At 47.0% G+C, this 23,082-nt stretch overlaps 2 protein-coding genes across 8 annotated transcripts in view; one reads left to right on the top strand and one right to left on the bottom strand.

Moving 5' to 3' along the window:
- The window catches only part of atg2b (autophagy related 2B), an 82,436-nt gene extending 72,547 nt beyond the window's left edge, over positions 1–9,889 (bottom strand). For 2 of the 4 annotated variants that reach the window (XM_033027483.1, XM_033027482.1), the window contains exons 1-5: positions 8,933–9,094; positions 6,523–6,685; positions 3,393–3,545; positions 2,226–2,328; positions 215–374 (exon numbers count right to left, since the gene is read on the bottom strand). In XM_033027483.1, coding sequence (XP_032883374.1) covers positions 215–374; positions 2,226–2,328; positions 3,393–3,545; positions 6,523–6,685; positions 8,933–9,094 — 741 coding nt within the window. Of the gene's footprint in view, positions 1–214; positions 375–2,225; positions 2,329–3,392; positions 3,546–6,522; positions 6,686–8,932 lie in introns of all 4 variants that reach the window. The other 2 variants (XM_033027481.1, XM_033027485.1) reach the window with 2 other exon arrangements.
- A 176-nt stretch (positions 9,890–10,065) lies between these two features.
- Positions 10,066–16,512, top strand: LOC116977140 (GSK3B interacting protein). 4 transcript variants are annotated; one of them, XM_033027490.1, is made up of 3 exons: positions 10,066–10,157; positions 12,671–12,969; positions 15,798–16,512. In XM_033027490.1, the coding sequence occupies exons 2-3, from the start codon at positions 12,706–12,708 to the stop codon at positions 15,954–15,956; spliced, it is 423 nt and encodes a 140-aa protein (XP_032883381.1). In that variant the 5' UTR covers positions 10,066–10,157; positions 12,671–12,705; the 3' UTR covers positions 15,957–16,512. The 4 variants fall into 4 exon arrangements, with proteins under 4 accessions (XP_032883381.1, XP_032883382.1, XP_032883380.1 ...); XM_033027491.1 differs by having other exon boundaries at positions 10,086–10,223; XM_033027489.1 differs by having other exon boundaries at positions 10,087–10,215; positions 12,668–12,969.
- The last annotated feature ends 6,570 nt before the right edge of the window (positions 16,513–23,082 follow it).

The following is a 23,082-nucleotide window of genomic DNA, read 5'->3' as shown; positions in this document are numbered from 1 at the left end:
GAACCCTTTCACCTCTGCCCAATGCAATCTGCTTTGAAGTGCACTCAGCTTTCAATAAAATTGTGTTCCCTGAAATATTTTCCTCTTTAATTGTGGTGTGTAGCTTTTGAACATCTGCAAAGTGCGGTCTGTTGCATTTCTACAAGAAGGCAGTGAATGGATGCACGTTATTGACATCCAGAAGCCACGTTGAAAATCACTCCATCACTCTCACCTGCATTGGCGAGATCCTGGGGGAGGTTTTTGCACTTTCAGGAAACTCAAACCAGAAGAATGAGATTCCACTTAGCTGCAGGTTCTTGCGGGCAAAGGCTGTGGGCTGATGAATGCCCACGTCTGGACACTCCGTCGCAGATTCATCGCAATATTCAATCCTGTAAACGCAGAAGCACTGAGACATTACACGCTGTTCAGAGATAACAGGAGCAGCAGCGTCGCATTCAGAACAAAGCTCTTCACTCCGATCTACAGACATAAAATGATTGGGAAAGTACGGGATAGTGTCATCGAGCCATTGTCATAGAATCTTACAGCATGGACAGGCACATTTTGGTCTTTCCAGCCTGTGCTGCCATGATGATATCTCTCCACTCTGGCACAAGCCAGGTGCTGGCATTGTTGCAGTGTTCAGTGTAAACACAGGGTGACTTCCAGTTCCATCCAGGGGATAAGTTTGTTTCCATTAAAGGATCTAAGCTCTGGCCTTACTGAATGCAGTGCTTTAGGCCAATAAGAAGCATATACCATTGGGCAATAAACAATAGACAATAGGTGCAGGAGTAGGCCTTTCGGCCCTTCGAGCCAGCACCGCCATTCAATGGGATCATGGCTGATCATTCCCATTCCTGCCTTCTCCCCATATCCCCTGACCGCTATCTTTAAGAGCCCTATCTAGCTCTCTCTTGAAAGCATCCAGAGAACCTGCCTCCACCGCCCTCTGAGGCAGAGAATTCCACAGACTCACAACTCTCTGTGAGAAAAAGAGTTTCCTCGTCTCCGTTCTAAATGGCTTACCCCTTATTCTTAAACTGTGGCCCCTGGTTCTGGACTCCCCCAACATCGGGAACATGTTTCCTGCCTCTAGCATGTCCAAACCCTTAACAATCTTGTATGTTTCAATAAGATTCCCTCTCATCCTTCTAAACTCCAGAGTGTACAAGCCCAGCTTCTCCATTCTCTCAGCATATGACAGTCCCGCCATCCCGGGAATTAACCTTGTAAACCTACGCTGCACTCCCTCAATAGCAAGAATGTCCTTCCTCAAATTAGGGGACCAAAACTGCACTCAATACTCCAGGTGTGGTCTCACTAGGGCTCTGTACAACTGCAGAAGGACCTCTTTGCTCCTATACTCGACTCCTCTTGTTATAAAGACCAACATGCCATTTGTTTTCTTCATTGCCCGCTGTACCTGCATGCTTACTTTCATAGACTGATGAACAAGGACCCCCAGATCCCGTTGTACTTCCCCTTTTCCCAATTTGACGCCATTTAGATAGTAATCTGCCTTCCTGTTTTTGATACCAAAGTGGATAACCTCACATTTATCCACATTAAACTTCATCTGCCATGCATCTGCCCACTCCCCCAACCTGTCCAAGTCACCCTGCATTCTCATACCATCCTCCTCACAGTTCACACTGCTACCCAGCTTTGTGTCATCTGCAAATTTGCTAATGTTCAGGAGGTACAGTGGGCAGGAGGTACAGTAGCCTGAAGTCCCACACCACCTGGTTCAGGAACAGCTACTTCCCTACAACCATCAAGTTTATGAACCGAACAGCACAGCCCTAATCTATCTTGACAACGGAATACTAGAATACTTGGACCACCTCCAGCAATACTACTGACCCCCCCCCCCCCCCCCCCCCCCACCCACCCACCAATTCTGTTTTTGCACTGACTAACGTTTTAATTTTTGCAGTCTTTGCCTTTTTTGAATTTTACATGTAATTTATGCACAAAGTATGTATAATGTGTTTTGTGTGTTTGTCCGAGTCTATGTGCCTGCAACGCTGCTGCAAGCAAGATGTTTACTGCAGCTGTACCTCACCATAACAGTGCACTGGACAATAAACTTGAAGGGGCTGAGAGGGGCTGAGATGGCAGCTGATGGATGGGAGATACTGCTGGAAACCTCAGTCACCGACAGCCAAAGACATCTGAGCCTGGGGGGGAGGGGAGGTGGCTGGAGGGACGGGAGTAAATGAAGCTGCTTCACTTACCGCTGGATACGGATCTCCAATGCCACCCCGGTTTTAGAATTCTCCGGAACGTGCTCGATCCTGAGAACACTGTCTAGAAACGTAAGCTTGACTCTTCTTAAAACTGGTCAATGAGAAAAGCAGTGTGGCACATTTGCTTCAGTATAAGATACAGACAACACCCGCAGTACAGAAAGGTTTGCATTCTTAGACAACTCTCCTTGTGGCGATGTTCTGTAACACAAGCCCACTTTCCCCATTGTACCCTTGTTATAAGCAGAGTTGTGACCTAAGGCACTTTAAGCCACTTTATGGGCAATAATGAAGTGACCCACCACTGTCGTTTAACAGCTGGGGCTAACGTTAAACACGGGGGTGGGTGGCAGATGGTTGGTGGGCAAGGCTTGTGCCAAAGAAAGACCAAATGTTGTCAATTTTTGCTTTTTACTCGCACAATACTGTGAGGAAATAAGAGTTGGATATGACGTAACCATAAAGTCATGTACTACGGAAACAGGCCCTTTGGCCCAACTTGCTCATGCCGACCTAACTTGCCCATGCCAATTGGGTCCAGACACGGCCGTGCCCCTCCGCTGCTGTGCCCCTCCCCACTGCCGTGCCCCTCCCCTGCCCCATCTCTGCTGTGCCCCCCCCCCAAGGCCGTGCCCCCCCACTGCTGTGCCCCCCTGCTGCCGTGCCCCTCCCCTGCCCCCCCGCTGCTGTGCCCCCCCCCACTGCCTTGCCCTTCCCCCACTGCCGTGCCCCTCCCCTACCATGCCCCATCTCTGCCGTGCCCCCCCGCTGCTGTGCCCCCCCCACTGCCATGCCCCCTTCTGACAAAGGACATGTGAATGACGCATTTCATCTGTGAGGCATGAGTTTGCACATTGTCCCTGGGACCGCGTGGGTTTCCTCCGTGTGCTCTGGTTTCCTCTCGCATCCAAAGACATGCGGGCATGTAGGTTAAATGGTCTCTGTAAATTGCCCCGAGTGTGTAGTGAGTGGGAACTAGGGTGATGGCCGGCATGGACTGGGTGGGTCAAAGGACCTGTTTCCGCGATGTATCTTCCAATCAATTAAATTCAGTCAGAAAAGGCAGGAAGCCAGCATCACCCACGTGACTGCAGGCTGGGGCTACTCCTGTCACTGGGCGTCACTCCCAGTTATACATGTCGTCCTGTTACTCACCTGTTTCAATGGTTTCTGCAAACTTCTCGAGCCCCTCGAATGGCTGTGGCCCTTCAGCTTGATCATCCGTCAGTCTCTGGCTCAGGCACTCCTTGGCCAGCTGCATACTGTCCGTCATAAAGCTGGACCAGTACATGGGCTCCGAGCCCGACACTGCCACACAACAGCACAACATCTTTACAAGGTTGAGGGGGGACCTCATTGGCACTTACACAATAATGAAAGGCATAGATATAGGTGTCCTTGAGACTCTTGAAAGGCGCCCATAAATAAAATGTATTATTATTATTATTATTATAGATAGAGTGGATATGGAGAGGATGTTTCCACTGGTGGGAGTCTAGGACCAGAGGTCATAGCCTCAAAATTATAGGCCGCTCTTTTAGAAAGGAGGTGAGGAGGAACTTCTTTAGTCAGAGGGTAGTTAATCTGTGGAACTCATTGCCAGAGAGGGCTGAGGAGGCCAAATCAGTGGATATTTTTAAGGTAGAGATAGAGAAATTTTTGATTAGAACGGGAGTCAAGGGTAATGAGAAGGCAGGAAAATTGGATTAGGAGGTCAGGAATAGCTACTTCCTCACAGCCATCAGGCTATTAAACCTGGCTCGGACAAAACTCTGATTATTAATAACCCATTTTCTGTTATTGTACTTTATCAGTTTATTTATTCATGTGTGTATATATTTATATTATGGTATATGGACACACTTATCTGTTTTGTAGTAAATGCCCACTATGTTCTGTGTGCTGAAGCAAAGCAAGAATTTCATTGTCCTATACAGGGACACATGACAATAAACTCACTTGAACTTGAACCATGATTGAATGGTGGGGTAGACGCGAAGGGCCGAATGGCCTAATTCTACTCCTATAAGTTGTGAACATCAGATAACCAGCAGCGCCACAGGTCCTGTGGCCTTAAACTTCCACATCCCAACATCTCCAAGTAAAAAACACCTCCCTTCCTCTCCCCACAAGACCTTCACCGTATCATTATAGTTCCCTTGCCTTTGGTTGTTGACCCATTCACCACGGGGAATAATTCTCTCCATCTTTTCTATTCACACCATCTTGATATCCTCTTTCAAGAAACAAAGGAGATTATCAAGAGTGGTGGACACTGCCCGGTCCATCGCAGGTACTGATCTCCCCACCGTTGAAGGGATTTATAGGAGGCACTGCCTCAAAAGGAAGCGGATATAATCAAAGACCCACACCACCCTGGCTACACACTCATTTCACTTCAACCTTCAGGAAGGAGTTTCTGGAGCCTAAAAACCAGGGTTGAAGAATAGCTTCTTCCCAACAACCATCAGGCTCCTGAACACTTCACAATGCTCAACTATGGACAATGGACTGTCTTTGGTTGCACTGTGGACTGCAGATTTTTGTTGCACTAGTATTGTGGTTATTAGTTTTCTTTTTCTATATTATATTATCTGTGTGTACTGTATTTACAGTGCTGCTAAGCTGCTGTAAGTACTGGAGTAATTCAAGCCTTTGATAGGTAGATGGTTGGACAAAGGCCAGAGATATAAACCCAGAAGGTGTGAGACAAACGGATTGGAGAGTTGTGAATTGTGAAGCGGGTGGAAGGAATGTATGGGAGACGGAGGGAAGAAATTAGTGCGATCTCAGTGGGGGCTAGAGAGGGAGGTGTGGGGGAGAAAGGGGAGGGGGGTTGATAGAAGTAACCTGAAATTGGAGAATTCAATGTTCATACCATTGGGTTGTAAGCTACCCAAGCAGAATAAGAGGTGCTGTTTCTCCAGTTTGTGCATGGCCTCACTCCAGCAATGGAAGAGACCCAGGACTAAAAGGTCAGTATGGGAATGTGAAGTTAAAATGATTAGCAATCAGGAGATTAGTAGGCCATGGCAGACCAACCACAGGTGTTTGTCGAAACAGTCACCGAGTCTACACTTGGTCTCATTGATGTATCATTCCTGATTCCCTGGCATCCAGAAATGTCACCAGGACTCCAGCTGAAGCAGTGATGTGTAAACCTGCAGCCTGACCCATTAATACTGACTCACAAGTCCTCTATATTAATGACTGAGCTAAATGCGGCTCTGAGTATATGGATGGGAAAGGGATGGAGGGTTATGGTCTGAGTGCAGGTAGATGGGACTAGGGGGAAATAAGTGTTCGGCACGGACTTGTAGGGCCGAGATGGCCTGTTTCCGTGCTGAGTTGTTATATGGTTATTTGGTTATATGGTTCTTCAAAACTAATTCTTTAAAGCAAAACCAGATCAATTCCGTTACATTATCGCTTCCTAACTATTCCTGGGTAATTTGAGGGCTCAACAGTATGTCAAATTGAAGCAACAAGAGAATGCAAGTGCTGGAATCTTGAACAAAACACAAAGTGCTGGAGGAACAGCTGGCCAGGCAGGGATGGGATGGGCAATGTTTTGAGTCTGACGGGTATGTCTCACTGGGTCAGGATTGTTTGCTGTTAAGCCACATGGTTACGGATCAAGCTCTGACCTGAGGTGAGATAGGCATTGGCTAACCTCCACTCTTGCACTTTGAGCATCCAATCCAAGCCCACACTACAGCAATACTGAGGGAACAACACTATCAGAAGCATGCTTCCGATGGTGCTCTGCATTGTCAAAGCAGCAGCAAAACCAAGTCATTGCCTGCCGCCTCAGGTAGACCGTATGCAATGAATAGCAGTCGAGTTCCCTTTGGTAATCAGACCACAATGTCACCCCCAACCAACCCAAAGCTTCAACGTTCCTTGCCCAAACATTTCCACCTCAGTCTGCTGTTTTCAAAGATGCTTCTTGAAACCTAGTCTTCAACATGCCCCAATCAATACCTCCTCATGTGATTCCTCTGTTAGATTCATCACCTTGGATTATTTTAACTATATCAGAGGTGCCATAGAAATACCAGTTGTGGTTGTTGCCTTGATGCAAAACTGCGGACATTCAACAACCGTGATTAGTAATTTTTAGTTGGTTAAAAAATCTTATAGGGTACAGACTTGCAACAGATAAATGGAGTTAAGGTACAGGTCAACCCAAAACACCCAAATGCCAGAACACCTTTGTGGGGCTGAATGGCCTTCTCCTGGTTTTATGTGATAGACAAACATTGTGAAAAATGGGAAGACTCACCTACTCGAGGCCTTGGTCGAAAGACCATCTCCAGTCCCTGCATCTCCACCGCACAGTTCTCTTGCAGTAGGGAAGACCAGGGGATGGAAACCGAAATATTTTGAATAAATCCTTCGATTATTTCCAAAGGTGCATCGAGAGAATCTAGGATTTCATTGAGGGACTGGAAGCCCAGAATAATATTTTAGTACCAACACCACTTCTAAGAGTTCAGTTAAATTGTTTTTCTTTATGTTCAGGTACATTTTCTAAGCTTTACAGTGAAAAGCTTTGATTTGCATGGTATCCAATCAAATCTGAAAATACTATACATCAATACAATCAAGTCAAACTCGAGTACAACAGGTAGAGCAAAGGGGAAGATACAGAGTGCAGAATATAGTTCTCAGCATTGTAGGGCACTAGTTCCACAAAGTCCAATATCCGCAGAGGAGTGGGTGTGAATCAAACAGTACCAGAGCTTATGCAACATCCATTCAGAAGCCTAATAACAAAGGGAAATAATGTGAGCTATCCATGTACATGGACAGGTAGATGGATAGCAAAGGTTTCGAGGGATATGGGCTAAAGTCAGGCACCTGGGATTAACTTAGACAGGGCATCTTGATCAGAAAGGTCTATTTTTTAACATTCCATGAAAACGATATTGTAAATCAACTCATCTACAACACTGTTATGATGGAAGCAGAGTTTTGTCTCATCAAAGCTTAGGAAATATTATATCCATTTTATGAATGTTGTGTTCAGTTCTGAAGGTAATGTGACTTGGGGATGACACCAGGCAAGAATTGAGTGACAGTGGGCTGCAACTGAGATCATGCAAAGTGCTTCTTAATTATCCAGAATAAGTCATCCCAGAAAAATCATATAGACAAATAGATTCTCCAATTAATTAGAAAATATTCAGAGTCAAATTATACTACTCCTGATTTACAGGTGTTGTAATGCTGGGGATTGGAGCATCTTTGTAGACTGAACTGTGGGTGTCATAGGATTCAGCCCATCCATGCCGACCACCATGCCTGTCAATTCTGTTCCCATTAGGCTCAATCTCCTATGCCTTCCCTGGTGGCGTTAGAATTTTATGATATCATTTAATTTGCTAAGAACATAGTTTGAAAGATAATCAACCACACTTGGAGTATTGTGTGCAATTTTGGTCCCATAATTTGAGGAAGGACATTCTTGCTATTGAGGGAGTGCAGCGTAGGTTTACAAGGTTAATTCCCGGGATGGCGGGACTGTCATATGCTGAGAGAATGGAGCGGCAAATACTGATCAGAAAAGGAGCATCTTTGAAAGACAGAAAAGGTGTTGAGAACACCAAATGTCACCCCATTTGCTGTTTAGTACTCCTGCTTCAACAAAATCTTCACCTTGCACTGCAAAAAAAGTTATGGATTCAAAATTAAGTGGTCCATATGGGCTTATGTTGCTATTATAGTCTAGAGTCTAGAGAATGAGGCATAGGGCAGTGCAATAGAACTGGGCAAGTGCCATCTCTTTGGAGACAGAATCAGAGAGGAACACAGTACGTAAGAGCATGCCAACCAGGGAGGGGCAGAACTGCAAGCACCCCGCACTGCAGGTGGGATAACATTGAGGGAGCCAATACATTTGGAGACTACCGAGGGAAAAGGATATTGTCAGAGTGATGTATTTTGAAAGACTGTGTCGTAGAGTGATACAGTGTGACAACAGGCCCTTCGGCCTAACTTTCCCACACCAGCCAACATGTCCCAGCTACACTAGTCCCACCTGCCAGCATTTGGGCCATATCCCTCCAAACATGGAGGACCTGTCTGCTGTAAAGGATTAGTGAAAATAAAAACACTTGCTCTCGGGGTGCTCTAGCTGACATTGCAATCTACACCATTTGATTAATATGATTGTTGTTTGTGAAACTTTGATGTGCACAAACCGGCTGTGGTGGAGTCAGAGTTGTCGAGCAGTACAGTGTAAAAACAGGCCCTTCAGTCCATATGCCAGCCATCATGTCTATCTTTACTAATCCCAATTAACTGCATTCATTCTGCATCCCACTATGGATCATTCAACTTCATGTCCAAGTGTTTCTTAAAAGCCGCTGCTGCTCCACCCCACCTCTGGCAGCTCACAGATCTTACACAGTAACATTCACAAAATTGTTTAATGGGTTAAAAAGCAGGTCCTGATATATTGAAGCCACTAAATACGCTGCAGAATTGCAAACTCACACTGTGATCAATGCTGCATTTCATTAATACATGCAGCAATTTGTTGGAAGTTGCTTACTCATCTACAACATCTAGCCCCTCCAACGCTCTGCAGTCTGCCACAGAAACTTCCCACCCCTGTCCCCATCCAATGAGTGTGCACTGGACAAGATCTGCTGCAGTTATTTGTGTTATAATGTAGAGAGTGACCCTACCGATTTGTCCAGCGGAACCTGTGCGAGGGAGCCTGTTCCCTGATAGAGATCCACACTCAGCTGCTCCAGGCTCAACTTCTCCTCCAGAAAGTGGTCCAGGTATCGGTGCAGCAGGTACCTGCATGCCCGCTTCTTAATCGACTCAGAGAACGGCCAAGGCATCTTGATTTCAACCCATAAACACTAGACGCCCTGTCAGAATCACCCCGGTCCCAGTAAATAAAACCCCCTCGCCCTAATAGAAGACTTGTACTCTTTCTCTCTTTCCTCTCCACATGCTTTTAAAAAAAAATACATGCACTTTCGTTCTTACTTTAAGGGTCACCAAATCCCCCTGCTTCACCACTGCTGCTTTTCCTACACCCACAGGACTGTTATCTCCTTTATTCTGGATCCCTCAACAGTTATCCTCTCACCCTCTGACATTAGCTCATCCTCATCTCACATATTTACTTTCTTTACTCTTTCATTCTAACAATATGCCTGGTGATTTATTCAAGAATATGCCAACTGCCTTTTCCCCTCAATATTTATCCCTTTCCCTTTATGTTAAGTTAGTTTAACCCCTGAATCATCACCCTTTTATCTCCATCTAGATGCACAATTTGTCCTCCGCCGCGGCTTCTCCTCGGAGTTTACTCGCTCTCCCTCCACATTTACCTCAGGGGATCTCCCCCCCCCCTCAGGATCCAGCCCCTCTCAGCCTCAGCCGTCCACCCGCTGCGTTTACCGCGTCTTACAATGCCGGCTATAGACCTGCCGCCTCTGTCCAGCAGCCCCGGGTCGCTGTCAGCGCTTGGGGGAGAGAGGAAGAGCGGCGATCATGGAGGCCGGGCCTCGGTCAGCGGCCTGTGTTTACACCGACCGGCCTGCCTGCCTCACGGCTCACGTCGCCCCAGCGCGTCATCATGTTGACAGCACGCCGCCATCTTTCATCTTCCGTCTGCCCATCACAAAGATGGCGGGCAAGCGCGGTCATCCCCCATGACGCGCTCTGCTTGCCCATCACAAAGATGGCGGGCGGGCAGGCGCGATAATTTCCCCATGACGCGCTCTGCCTGCCCTTCACAAAGATGGCTGGCGCGGTAGTCACCCCATGATGACGCGCTCTGTCTGCCCTTCACAAAGATGGCGGGCGCGGTAGTCACCCCGTGATGACGCGCTCTGTCTGCCCTTCACAAAGATGGCGCCGGTAGCTCGCGCAAGCCGTTGAGCGGATTTGAACGTAAGTGCGCGGGCCGCGGGCTCCCGCCTCAGTCGTTGCCGGTAACGGCGACCGCGCTGAGCTGAGGTAAATGACACACCCGCATGGCCTGGCTTCAATAGCAGGGCCTCAGGCCGGCTCACTGCCTTCCCCCAGCCGGGTAGAGCCGTGTCCGGCCCTCGGGCAGGCGGGCGGCCGGTAGCCGGGAGGGAGCGGGTTGAGGGAGAATAACGGCCGGTCCACAGGGTGGGGGATTTTAGACAGCGGGTCCCCTGGGTGAGGGTGTGGTGGGTGACAGCGGGTCCCCTGGGTGAGGGTGTGGTGGGTGACAGCCGGGTCCCCTGGGTGAGGGCCAGACCCGGGGTGTGGAGGGACAATGGCCGGACCACCGCCAGTTCAAATTCCATTTGGAATATTTTGGAAGACCAGGAAACCAAGAAGAAGACCCCAGGGTGTGGGTGACAGCCGGTCCCCAGGGTGGGGGTGTGGTGGGTGACAGCCGGTCCCCAGGGTGGGGGTGTGGTGGGTGACAGCCGGTCCCCGGGGTGGGGGGTGTCCACATATGACGGTACCTGCTTCCACCAGCCGCTCAGATACTGTGATCCAAGTTTGTCATTTGGACAATTTATATTTTTAGTTTAGTTTAGCGAGACAGTACGGAAACAGGCCCTTCGGCCCACAGAGTCCACGCTGGCCATCGATCCCTGTATATTAACAAAACCTGCACACTTGGGACAATTTACAATTATACCAACCTACAAACCTGTACGTCTTTGGAGTGTGCGAGGAAACCTGAGGTCTCGGTGAAAACCCACGCGGTCACAGGTAGAATGTGCAAATATCGTACAGACATCACCCCTAGTCAGGATCGAACCTGAATCTCTGGCGCTCTGAGGCAGCAACTCTACCGTTGTGCCAGTGTGCCGCTTTGGGATGCCAGCTATTCTCTGGCTCCCTAATTCAATATGGGTGCTACACAGTTTTTCTTGCGTAATAGTGGAGTTCAGCACAACTGGCAAAAGAAAGACACAAAAAGCTGGAGTAACTCAGCGGGTCAGGCAGCATTAGGTCATGAGTGATAGGAACATAGAAAATAGGTGCAGGAGGACGCCATTCGACCCTTCGAGCCAGCACCGCCATTCATTGTGATCATGGCTGATCATCCACAATCAGTAACCCGTGTCAACCTTTTCCCCATACCCCCTTCATTCCGCTAGCCCCAAGAGCTCTATCTAACTCTTAAATTCATCCTGTGAATTGGCCTCCACTGCCTTCTGTGGCAGAATTCCACAAATTCCCAACTCTCTGGGTGAAATTTTTTTTTTCCATATCCCAGTTTTAAATATTCTCCCCTTTATTCTTAGACTGTGCCCCCTGGTTCTGGACTCCCCCAACATTGGGGGGGGGGGGGAATTCCTGCATCTAGCTTGTCTAGTCCTTTTATAATTTTATATGTTTCTATAAGATCCCCTCTCATCCAGTAAATACAAGCCCAGTCTTTCCAATCTTTCCTCATATGACAGTCCCGCCGTTGGGGGATTAACCTCGTGAACCTACGCTGCACTCCCTCAATAGCAAGGATGTCCTTCCTCAAATTAGGCCATTCGGCCCATCAAGTCTACTCCGTTATTCAATCATGGCTGATGTATCTCTCCCTCCTAACCCCATTCTCTTGCCTTCTCCCCATAACCCATGACACCCGTACCAATCAAGAATGTATCTCTGCTTTAAAATGTTCAATTGGCCTCCACAGCCTTCTGTGGTAAAGAATTCCACAGATTCACCACCCTCTGACTAAAGAAATTCCTCTCCTAAAGGAACGTCCTTTCATTCTGAGGCTATGACCTCTAGTCTTAGACTCTCCCTCTAGTGGAAACATCCTCTCCACATCCACTCTATGCAAGCCTTTCACTATTCGGTACGTTTCAATTAAGTCTCCCGTCCCCGTCCCCCATCTCATTTTTCTAAACTCCAGCGAATACAGGCCCAGTATCATCAAACGCTCATCATAAGTTAACTCACTCGTTCCTGGGATCATTCTTGTAAACATCTTGTAAGCATCTCTTGTGAAAAGGAATGGGTGACGTTTTGGGTTGAGACCCTTCTTCAGACAGTCAGAGGAAAGGGAAATGATAGACATACACTGTTATTTAGAGAGATATCGAATAAATTATTAAAGAAAGGACTGCTTCACAAAGCCGGGTTTAATGTAAAAGTTCAGCAGTGTGACATTTTTATTTGAATCCACCAATTGAATTAATACTGACTTGAAGGGCCAAATGGCCTACTTCTGCACCTATTGTCTATTGAAGCAGTGTTTGATTCTTTTGGGGGAAAAAAGTAGTCGATCAAATTGGTTTCTCCCCATATTTGCCCTTGATGCATCAACCCTTCTGCATGAATTACCATACATGATCCACAGTGGATTATTACACGTGAGAAGCTGTTTCCTGGGAATATGGATTGCATTCCAAGGGAAACTATTCATTGGTATGTTTAATTTTGAAATGATTGCACTTGTATTTGCTTTACAGTCTCATCACACGGACCACAGTATTACAACCAGGATATGGACGGTGATGCCCATATGCTGAACGGGTCAATGTTTCATAATTTCAGCGAATTTGAAGATTGGGAAGAGAGCGACTTGGAAGGGTCAGACGTGAAGGATATGAAAGTGGAAGCTGAGGCAGTGGTTAATGATGTCAACTTTGCTGTTAACCACATGGCTGTCTCAAAAATGCTTCCAATCAGAGAGGATGTTGCCTACATTAACGTGGAAACAAAAGAAAGAAACCGATACTGCCTTGAACTGACTGAAGCAGGACTCCGGGTGAGAGTAGCTACTGACCAACTCCAGGGCCCAATAAAACCATCATCACCTGAGCAAAGATTTGTTGCTGTTATTAACCCCCACCCCATGCCATCCCTTGCGCCAGTGACACAATATTTTGCCTTGTAAATGTTCACAAAGGATCATTACGGTTGAGCTTGGTGTGGGAGATTTGTATTGTGAAATGATATCAGTTTTCCTCCATAGACTGTCAGAGTGTGCTGCGCAGATATCAGTATCTCCAGACTCATGCAACTCCCTGGTTTGTCAAACCCTGACTGCTGTTGCCCTAAATCAAACCAAGTGCTATTCACCCTTCACCTACTGGGCTTACATAGAAACATAGAAACATAGAAAGTAGGTGCGAGAGTAGACCACCAGGTCCGTCGAGCCCGCACCGCCATTCGCTCATGGCTGAACACTAAACAGACACACTTACCCACAAACAGTAGACACAAGACACAGAACACAAGACACTACCCTCCCCTTTATACCGCTATCACCCCTCTCCACCCCAAAAACCTCGTGATCTCCTGGGGGAGGCAAAAAACCGGATAAAAACCCAGGTCCAATTCGGGAAAAAAATCCGGGAAATTCCTCTCCGACCCCAATCTAGGCGATCGACACTTGTCCAGGAGATCACTCAGGTCTTACTATACTAACCATACCTAGGTCCATATCCCTGCCCTCTCCCCGTAGCCCCTTATCCCCTTGGCAGCTAAAAAACCATCTATTTTAGTCTTAAATATATTTAAAGTTTCTGCTTCCACTGCTCCCTGGGGCAGTGAATTCCATAAATTAACCACCCTCTGGGTGAAGAAGTTCTTCCTCATCTCAGTTTTAAAAGAGCCCCCCCTTATTCTGCAACTATGTCCCCTAGTTCTAGTTTCCCCGATCATTGGGAACATCCTCGGTGCATCCACCCGATCAAGGCCCCTCACGATCTTATATGTTTCAATGAGATCGCCTCTCATTCTTCTAAACTCCAAAGAGTAGAGTTCCAGCCTACTTAACCTTTCCTCATATGTCAATCCCCTCATTGCAGGAATTAATCTTGTAAACCTTCGCTGCACTGCCTCCAGGGCTAGTACATCCTTTCTTAAGTATGGACCCCAGAACTGTACACAGTATTCCAAATGTGGTCTCACTAATACTGTGTACAGCTGCAGCAAGACCTCCGTGTTTTTATACTCAATCCCCCTAGCAATAAAGGCCAAAACTCCATTGGCCTTCCTGATTGCTTGCTGCACCTGCATACTAACTTTTAGTGATTCATGTACTAATACCCCTAGATCCCTTTGCGTTGCATTACAACGCAGCTCCTCCTCATTTAGAAAATAACTTGCCCTATCATTTTTTTTCCCAAAGTGAATGACTTCACATTTATTAGTATTAAACTTCATCTGCCAAGTTGTTGCCCACTCACCTAGCTTATCTATATCCTTTTGCAGACTCTTCCTATCCTCCTCATCCCCTACTTTTCCTCCCATTTTTGTATCGTCCGCAAATTTTGATATATTACACTTGGTTCCCTCCTCCAAATCATTTATATAAATTGTGAACAACTGGGGTCCCAGCACCGACCCTTGCGGAACCCCGCTAGTTACCGGTTGCCATCCCGAGTATGAACCATTTATCCCCACTCTCTGCTTCCTATTTGTTAGCCAATCCTCTACCCATGCTAATATATTACCCCCAATTCCATAATTTTTTATTTTTAGCAATAGTCTCTTATGTGGCACCTTGTCAAAAGCCTTTTGGAAGTCCAAGTATACCACATCCACCGGTTCCCCTTTATCCACCCGGGTTGTTACTTCCTCAAAGAATTCGAGCAAATTCGTTAAACAGGACTTCCCCTTCACAAAACCATGCTGGTTCTGTCCGATGATGTCATGTTTATCCAAGTGCCCCGTTAGTGTTTCTTTAATAATTGTCTCTAACATTTTACCCACCACCGATGTTAGACTAACCGGTCTATAGTTACCCGCTTTCTGTTTACTTCCTTTTTTAAATATAGGTGTTACATTGGCCATTTTCCAATCCACTGGGACCGTTCCTGCCTCCAGGGAGTTTTGGAAAATTATCACCAATGCATCCACAATCCCCACCGCTATCTCCCTCAAGACCCTTGGATGTAATCCATCAGGCCCAGGGGATTTATCCTCCTTCAGTCTCATTAATTTCCCTAATACCACCTCCTTGGTGATCTTAATAGTACTCATGTTCGGCATGGACATGGTGGGCCAAAGTGCCTGCTCTATGTTCTTACTGCTATGACATTGGGAAGATCATCTTTATTTCCTTCCCTCTACCTCATCCCTGCCCCTACTGAACCTCTCAGCTCTATAACCCCTCTGAGATCAATGGACTCTTCCTGTTGTCTATCTCTATAATGTATTGCTTGGTCAATATTGCAAAGCCATCCCTTTTGCATCACCTGCCCCTTAGATGAAATTTCAAATCAGTGATTTTGTTGTAAATCATGTTATATTTCTTACTTGGCCATTGCCTCTCCATGTAATGCCTTTCAATGTAATTCTCAATTGATCCCAGCCACCCTGCCCCCATATCTATTTTCCTTCATTTTTAATTTTAAGTCCATTGCTTCAGAGTGTACAACACCATTTTCAAAGCAGGTGTAAGATTATAATCAGTGGTGATGCTTAGGGGCTTGCTGTTTTATCCTGAGAGTTTTTGTGGCATTGGTGTTTAGAAGATGTGTGTGACACATGTCCTACATTATCCAGCACCAACTGGGTGGGTGGGTGGCTTCGGGGGTGATGTTACTTTGGGACAGACTTGTCACTGACCTGCTTTTTGTTTTCCAGGTGGTAGCCTATGGCTTTGACCAGGTGGATGAGTCATTGTCGATGCAATACCACGAGACCATATACTCCCTATTAGACTCGCTCAGCCCTGCATATCGGGATGCCTTTGGGAACGCACTTCTCCAGAGACTGGAAGCATTAAAAAAATTACAGCAGTAAAAAGCCCGGACAGTCTGACAACCCATCTCTCAATATGTTTTCTTCAAGTGCACTAACTTTATGATCCAAGTTTAGGCTGCATGTACCTTACAGAGCGTTAACAGACGGTTTGTTCTCTATTTCATTCTCGTGCAGTGTTACGGTTAGTTTCTTCCAGTATTCCCCCTTTGGTTCTCAAAGGGTTTTCAAGTTATCCTGTTGAGATAGAGCTAAAAATGGAACAGATCAGTTGTGATTCCTGTGGGCTTATTCATGCACTGCAAGATAAAACAGGGCAGTGGGGATTCTTAAAGGTTCGGGATGGAAGTGAAGCCAGTGATCAGTATTCGGTTCATGCCCTAGCATATGGTAGACTTTCTCATCTCACAGCTTCTTGTTAATTTAGTTTCAATATACATGCTGTCTTTTGAGCTGTTCACTTGTTAATGTAACAAATATTTCTTTACTCTGTACACCAAAAACGTGAGCAAATATAAAGCAGATTCCAAAGTGAGAAAAATCCACTGTTCAACTGTTAGTGTTTAAAAATGAACAAATAAAATATTTTGGCCACAGCCTTGCAGTTTTGTGCTGAATCTAGATTAACCAAAGATCAAAGCATGCTGTGTAGGAAAGAACTGCAGATGCTGGTTTAAATCCAAGGTAGACAAACTGCTGGAGTAACTCAGCAGGACAGGCAGCATCTCTGGAGAGAAGGAATGGGTGCCGTTTCAGGTCGAGACCCTTCTTCAGACTGATTGGTGTTGGTCCTCTTGCCTCATAGTTGTCCTCAGAGTGAAGAAGGGTCCCGACCCGAAATGTCATCTATCCATTCCCTCCACAGATGCCCCCTGTCCCGCTGAGTTCCTCCTGCGCTTTGTGTTTTGCTCAAGATTCCAGCATCTGCAGTTTCTTATGTCCCTTGGCCTTGCAGTTTTTTCTCCGTAGCTGTGCTGCTATATCCTGTACTGGAGTGTTACAGTGTGCTCTCTGCAGACGGCAGTGAATATTGTGATCTGGTATAGTGCCCTCTGTGGCTGGGGGAAGGTTGCAATACGAGGCTGCAACCTGATTCTTTTACACTACCTGATATACTCGTGATTTGCCCGGATAGGTCTCAAAACAAGTTCTTTCACTGTAGAAACAAATAACTGCAGATGCTGGATAACACACACAACAAGTAACTCAGACAGCATCTCTGGATCCAGTCTGAAGAAGGGTCTTGACCTGAAACGTCACCCACTCCTTCTCTCTAGAGATGCTGCCTGTCCCGCTGATTTACTCCAGCTTTTTGTGCCTATCTTTGGTTTAAACCAGCATCTGCAGTTCCTTCTTACTCATGGATAAGTAATATTTGGGGTTGAAACCCTTCTTTGGACTGACTTGGGGGGGGGGGGGGGGGGGGGATGATCAAAACAATGTCTTTGGGTCTCGTGCCCTTTCCGCACCAGACAAATATATCTGCCTCGTGTCTTTTGTCGAGCATCGACTGAAAGGGACCAAGTGACCTTAACTCTGAGGTGCCAACACTCAGCTGGATATTCCCAACATTGTGCAGATTTGAAAACATCTCTCCATTCTGGGGGCCAAAGGATGGAGGCGCTATATGTAATCATAATTAATTAATTAGCCAACTATGTTTTGCAACATACAAAGAATTTGATTTTGCCATACAGTCATACCAAAAAAAGCAACAAAACACACAACTACATAAACATTTACATAAACATCCACCACAGCATCTCCACCACATTCCCCATTGTGATGGGAGGCAATAAAGTCTTCTCCTTTTCTCCCGTGGTCGGGGCTTTGAACCATCTGCAGTCGGGGCGATCGAAGCTCCTGCGTAGGGGCGATTGAGGCTCCCCACGATCGGGGCGGTCTAAGCTCCCGTGGTTGGAGCTCCCGAGGTCGATGCCCAGCAAGAGGCCGCCAGCTCCACGATGTTAGGCCGCAGTGCGCAGGGAGATACAATGCGGAAAAAAGTTGCATCTCCATCGAGGAAAGAGATAAAAGTTTCCCCCACCTCCAACATAAAGGTACACTAAAACATAACTTTAACAACAGACTAAAAACAACAAAACTCCATTGGCAGAGGCAGCCATTGTTCGGCGCCACCTGCTGGTATATCTCCTATGACATGTAACATTTAAATCAATACCTCTTCCCTTACCTCCATCTAGGGACCCCAGCAGTCCTTCCAGGCGAGACAGAGGTTCACATGTACCTCCTCTAACCTCTGCATCTGGTGTTCCCAATGTGGCCTCGCGAGACCAAGTGTACACTTGGTGATCATTTTGCCGAACACGTGCACTTCCTGGTTGCTAACAATTTTAACATCTCTGGCCATTCCCACACAGACCTTTCTGTCCTGAGCAACCTCCATTGAAAGAGTGAGCCTGCATGCAAACTAGAGGAACAGCACTTCATAGTCTACTTGGGTGTGGCTGCCCTGCCTGCAGCTGCTTGCCCTTTCAACCTTTTTTTTATTTTTAGTGTGTTAGTGTGTTTTGTTTTGGAGGGCTTCTAGTCTTTTTATGTGGGGTGGGGGAGGGGAATGGGGAAACTTTTTTCTCTGTCCCTACCTGGTCAGAGATGCGGCTTTCCTCCGAGCAGCATCTTTGCCCCCTCTTCGCGGCCTACCAACTGGACTGGAGCGGCGTTTCCTTCCGGGACCGGCCAGAATCCCATCTTCGGCGGCGGCGCAGCGCTGAAGCACCATCGTGGAGTGGGCGATGCCTTACCGAGGGTCGCTGTGTGGTAAGCTCCGGAGTGCTGAGACCGCCGACTCCTACATCGTGGAGCTGTGGTCGCGGAGCTTCCAGGCCGCGCTGGTCGGAGCTCCAACACTGGCGATCTCGGCGAAAGATCCCAGGCTCCGCGGTGTTCAGAGTCAACGCCAGTGTTGGAGCTCCGACCAGCGCGGACTTCGGGAGCCGCGGTCTCGGGTAGGAAGCGGCCGTTCCAGACACTCCAAGCCGTTGAGAGTGTTCTTCCGACGCCGGGGCTCCATCATCCGGCGAGAGGGCCTGAAACATCGGGCCCCGTCGCGGCGACTGCGGAGGCCTCAATAGGGCCGACCATGGGTGGACACGAGGAAGAGGACTGGACTTTGTTGCCTTCCCTCACAGTGGGAACCATTGTGGGGGGATGTTTTTATGTTCAATGGTAAATTCTTTAATGTTGTATTTTATTTTTATTGGTGTGCTGCAAATGGCAACTCAAATTTGACCACCAATTGGTGTACATGACAATAAATGTCCTTTGTCCTTTGGGTAGCTTACAACCCAATGGTATGAACATTGAAGTCTCCAATTTTAGGTAAACCTCTAATAATACCCCCCTCCCCTTTCTTTCCCCACACCCCCTTCTCCCTCTTCTGTGCCCCATCTGCACTCGCACCTATTCTCCAAAAGACAGAGGAACAGAATTAGTCATTCAATCATGGCTAATCTATTTTTCATTCTTAACCCCATTCTCCTCCCCTTCTTCTTCTTCTTCTTCTTCTTCTTCTTCTTCTTCTTCTTCTTCTTCTTCTCCTACTTCTTCTTCTTCTTCTTCTTCTTCTTCTTCTTCTTCTTCTTCTTCTTCTTCTTCTTCTTCTTCTTCTTCTTCTTCTTCTTCTTCTTCTTCTTCTTCTTCTTCTTCTTCTTCTTCTTCTTCTTCTTCTTCTTCTTCTTCTTCTTCTTCTTCTTCTTCTTCCATAAACCAAAGGAATAGTTAGATCTCAAGCCGGGTGTTAAGCAGCCAGGTTGTTGTCTCTGCGTCAATGTCTGCCAGGCCCTGAGCTCCATTTGGTGGGTGGTAGAGCGGGCACCCAGAGATGACATGGTTGGCTGTCTGTTGTTCTGCTCCGCATTCACAGGCTGGGCTCTGGCGGAGCCCCCATCTCCACACGCTGGCATTGAAACGCCCAACTCCAGTACCAAGTCGGTTGAGCTTCACCCATGCTCCTCTGGGGAGGTCAGACCCTGGACAGCTTTTATCTGGTGAAGAGATGTAGCTGTGTAATGGAGATGAGATTGCCTTCCACTCCTGTGACCACTTGGTGGCTATCCAGTGTGCTTTTGTTTCAGTTGGCTGGATGGATGCTAGGGGTGGTTTTCCATGTGGAGCAAAGGGGTGACAGGACTTCAGTCGGGGTGGCCTCTGCTCTCTGCTGATAGCCTGATGGAGGAGGTGATCTGGGTCCATGGCACAACGAGATAGTGCCAGAGTTCCTTCGGATCCCTGCAGACGGAATGCCCGCAAGTATATGGAGCTGCTCGACTGGAGTAGGTTGAAGGCACCCAGTGATGGTTCGCAAGGTGCTGTTCAGGCTCGTGTCTACCAGGCTAGTGTGTCTACTACTACTCCATACGGGTGCACAGTACTCAGCTGGGGCATACACAAGAGCTAAGGCAGAGGTGTGAAGAGTTGATGGGCTGGCTCCCCAACTTGTTCCTGCCAGGCGTCGAATGAGGCCGCTATGGGCCATGACCTTGTCGCGGAGACCAGCCAGGTGTTGACGAAATGTAAGTGACCTGTCCAGCTTTACGTCGAGGTAAGTGGGTGTTTGTTGGAAGTCCAAGCGCCTGTTGTTAACAAAGACAGCTAGCTCTCGCTTTGCTTCCTTGTTGTTTAGATGGAATGCTGTTGACACTGTTTTGCCTTCGCTCAGCTTTAGACGCCACTGTCGTAGGTACACTGCCAAAGTCCCCATGTCTTGACTCAAGGAGCTTTCGATTGTCTTCCACACTTTGTAACTCATCAGGATGGCTAGATCGTCAGCATAGCCATATTTTCCAGCGATGGTCACTGGGAGGTCATGGATGTACACATTAAAAAGCAGCGGAGCCAAGACGGATCGCTGTGGGATGCCATTCTTTAGTCTACATAGCCTACTCTGCTGTCCATCACTGGTCTTAAGCACAAAGCTGCGGTTTGATATCAGCTCCATGATGTAGCGTCCCATGCGCCTGTCTGGCAGCACCCAAAGTAGCTTTGCAGTTAGTCCCCGTGTGCCACACGGTGTCATAGGCAGCTGTCAGATTTATAAGAACAGCTCCTGCCTTCCCATTTGCCTCAAAGCAGTCCTCGATGTCTTGGGTGAGGAGGGTTACCTGGTCCGCGTGAGGACTACGGCACCAGACCAGGGCGCAGTACTCGGCGGCTGAGAACACCAGGGCCACTGTGGACATGCGCAGTGTCTTCGTCGTGGCTCCCCATGTGGTGCCGGCTAGGCGGCGTATCAGTGCGGCACGGGCGCTTGTCTTTGCCTTGGCGTCACCTATCCATATTCTCCACAGATGCTGCGTGACCCGCTGAGTTGCTCCAGCACTCTGTGAAACGTCACCTATCCATGTTCTCCAGAGATAGAAACATAGAAAATAGGTGCAGGAGTAGGCCATTCGGCCCTTCGAGCCTGCACCGCCATTCAATATGATCATGGCTGATCATCCAACTCAGTATCCTGTACCTGCTTTCTCTCCATACCCCCTGATCCCTTTAGCCACAAGGGCCACATCTAACTCCCTCTTAAATATAGCCAATGAACTGGCCTTAACTACCTTCTGTGGCAGAGAATTCCATAGATTGACTCTCTCTGTGTGAAAAATGTTTTCCTCATCTCGGTCCTAAAAGATTTCCCCCTTATCCTTAAACTGTGACCCCTTGTTCTGGACTTCCCCAACATCGGGAACAATCTTCCTGCATCTAGCCTGTCCAACCCCTTAAGAATTTTGTAAGTTTCTATAAGATCCCTCCTCAATCTTCTAAATTCTAGCGAGTACAAGCCGAGTCTATCCAGTCTTTCTTCATATGAAAGTCCTGACATCCCAGGAATCAGTCTGGTGAACCTTCTCTGTACTCCCTCTATGGCAAGAATGTCTTTCCTCAGATTAGGAGACCAAAATTGTACGCAATACTCCAGGTGTGGTCTCACCAAGACCTTGTACAACTGTAGAACCACCCTGTTCCTATACTCAAATCCTTTTGCTATGAATGTAGGAGTAGGCCATTCGGCCCTTCGAGCCAGCACCGCCATTGAATATGATCATGGCTGATCATCCAAAATCAGTACCCCGTTCCTGCTTTTTCCCAAATCCCTTGATTCCATTAGCCCTAAGAGCTGAATCTAACTCTCTCTTGAAAACATCCAGTGAATTGGCCTCCACTGCCTTCTGTGGCAGAGAATTCCACAGATTCACAACTCTCTGGGTAAAAAGGTTTTTCCTCATCTCAGTCTTAAATGGCCGACCTCTTATTCTTAAACTGTGGCTCCTGGTTCTGGACTCCCCCAACATCAGGAACATTTTTCCTGCATCTAGCCTGTCCAATCCCTTAAGAATTTTAAATGTTTCCAGAAGATCTCCTCTCATCCTTCTAAATTCCAGTGACTACAAGCCCAGTCGACCCATTATTTCATCATGTGTCAAGAGTCAAGAGTTTTATTGTCATGTGTCCCAGATAGAACAATGAAATTCTTACTTGCTGCAGCACAACAGAATATGTAAACATAGTACATAACGGGAGATAAAAGTTCAGTGTGTCTAAACCATTATATACACAATACATAAACAGATATATAAAGGACAGTAAAAGCTTCTTTAGATATGTTAAGGGAAAAAGAGTAGCAAAGTCAAATGTGGGTCCCTTGAAGGCAGACACGGATGAAATTATTATGGGCAACAAGGAAATGGCAGAAGAGTTGAATAGGTACTTCGGATCTGTCTTCACTAAGGAAGACACAAACAATCTCCCAGTGTACTGGAGGACAGAGGAGCTAAGGGGATAGAAGAACTGAAATAAATTTTAATTAGGCGAGAAATAGTATTGGGTAGGCTAATGGGACTGAAGGATGATAAATCCCCTGGGCCTGATGGTCTGCATCCCAGGGTCCTCAGGGAGGTGGCTCTAGAAATAGTGGATGCATTGGTGATCATTTTCCAATGTTCAATAGATTCAGGATCAGTTCCTGTGGATTGGAGGATAGCTAATGTTATCCCTCTTTTCAAGAAAGGAGCGAGAGAGAAAATGGGGAATTACAGACCAGTTAGCCTGACCGGTGGTGGGAAAGATGCTGGAGTCAATTATTTGGATAGCAGTAAAAGGATTAGTCCAAGTCAACATGGATTTATGAAAGGGAAATCATGCTTGACTAATCTTC

This window comes from Amblyraja radiata, chromosome 9 (genome assembly GCF_010909765.2).
Source record: "Amblyraja radiata isolate CabotCenter1 chromosome 9, sAmbRad1.1.pri, whole genome shotgun sequence".
In the NCBI taxonomy this organism is placed as follows: Eukaryota; Metazoa; Chordata; class Chondrichthyes; order Rajiformes; family Rajidae; genus Amblyraja; species Amblyraja radiata.
The sequence above is the reverse complement of the archived record's forward strand: the minus strand, read 5'-3'. Positions and strand labels throughout refer to the sequence as shown.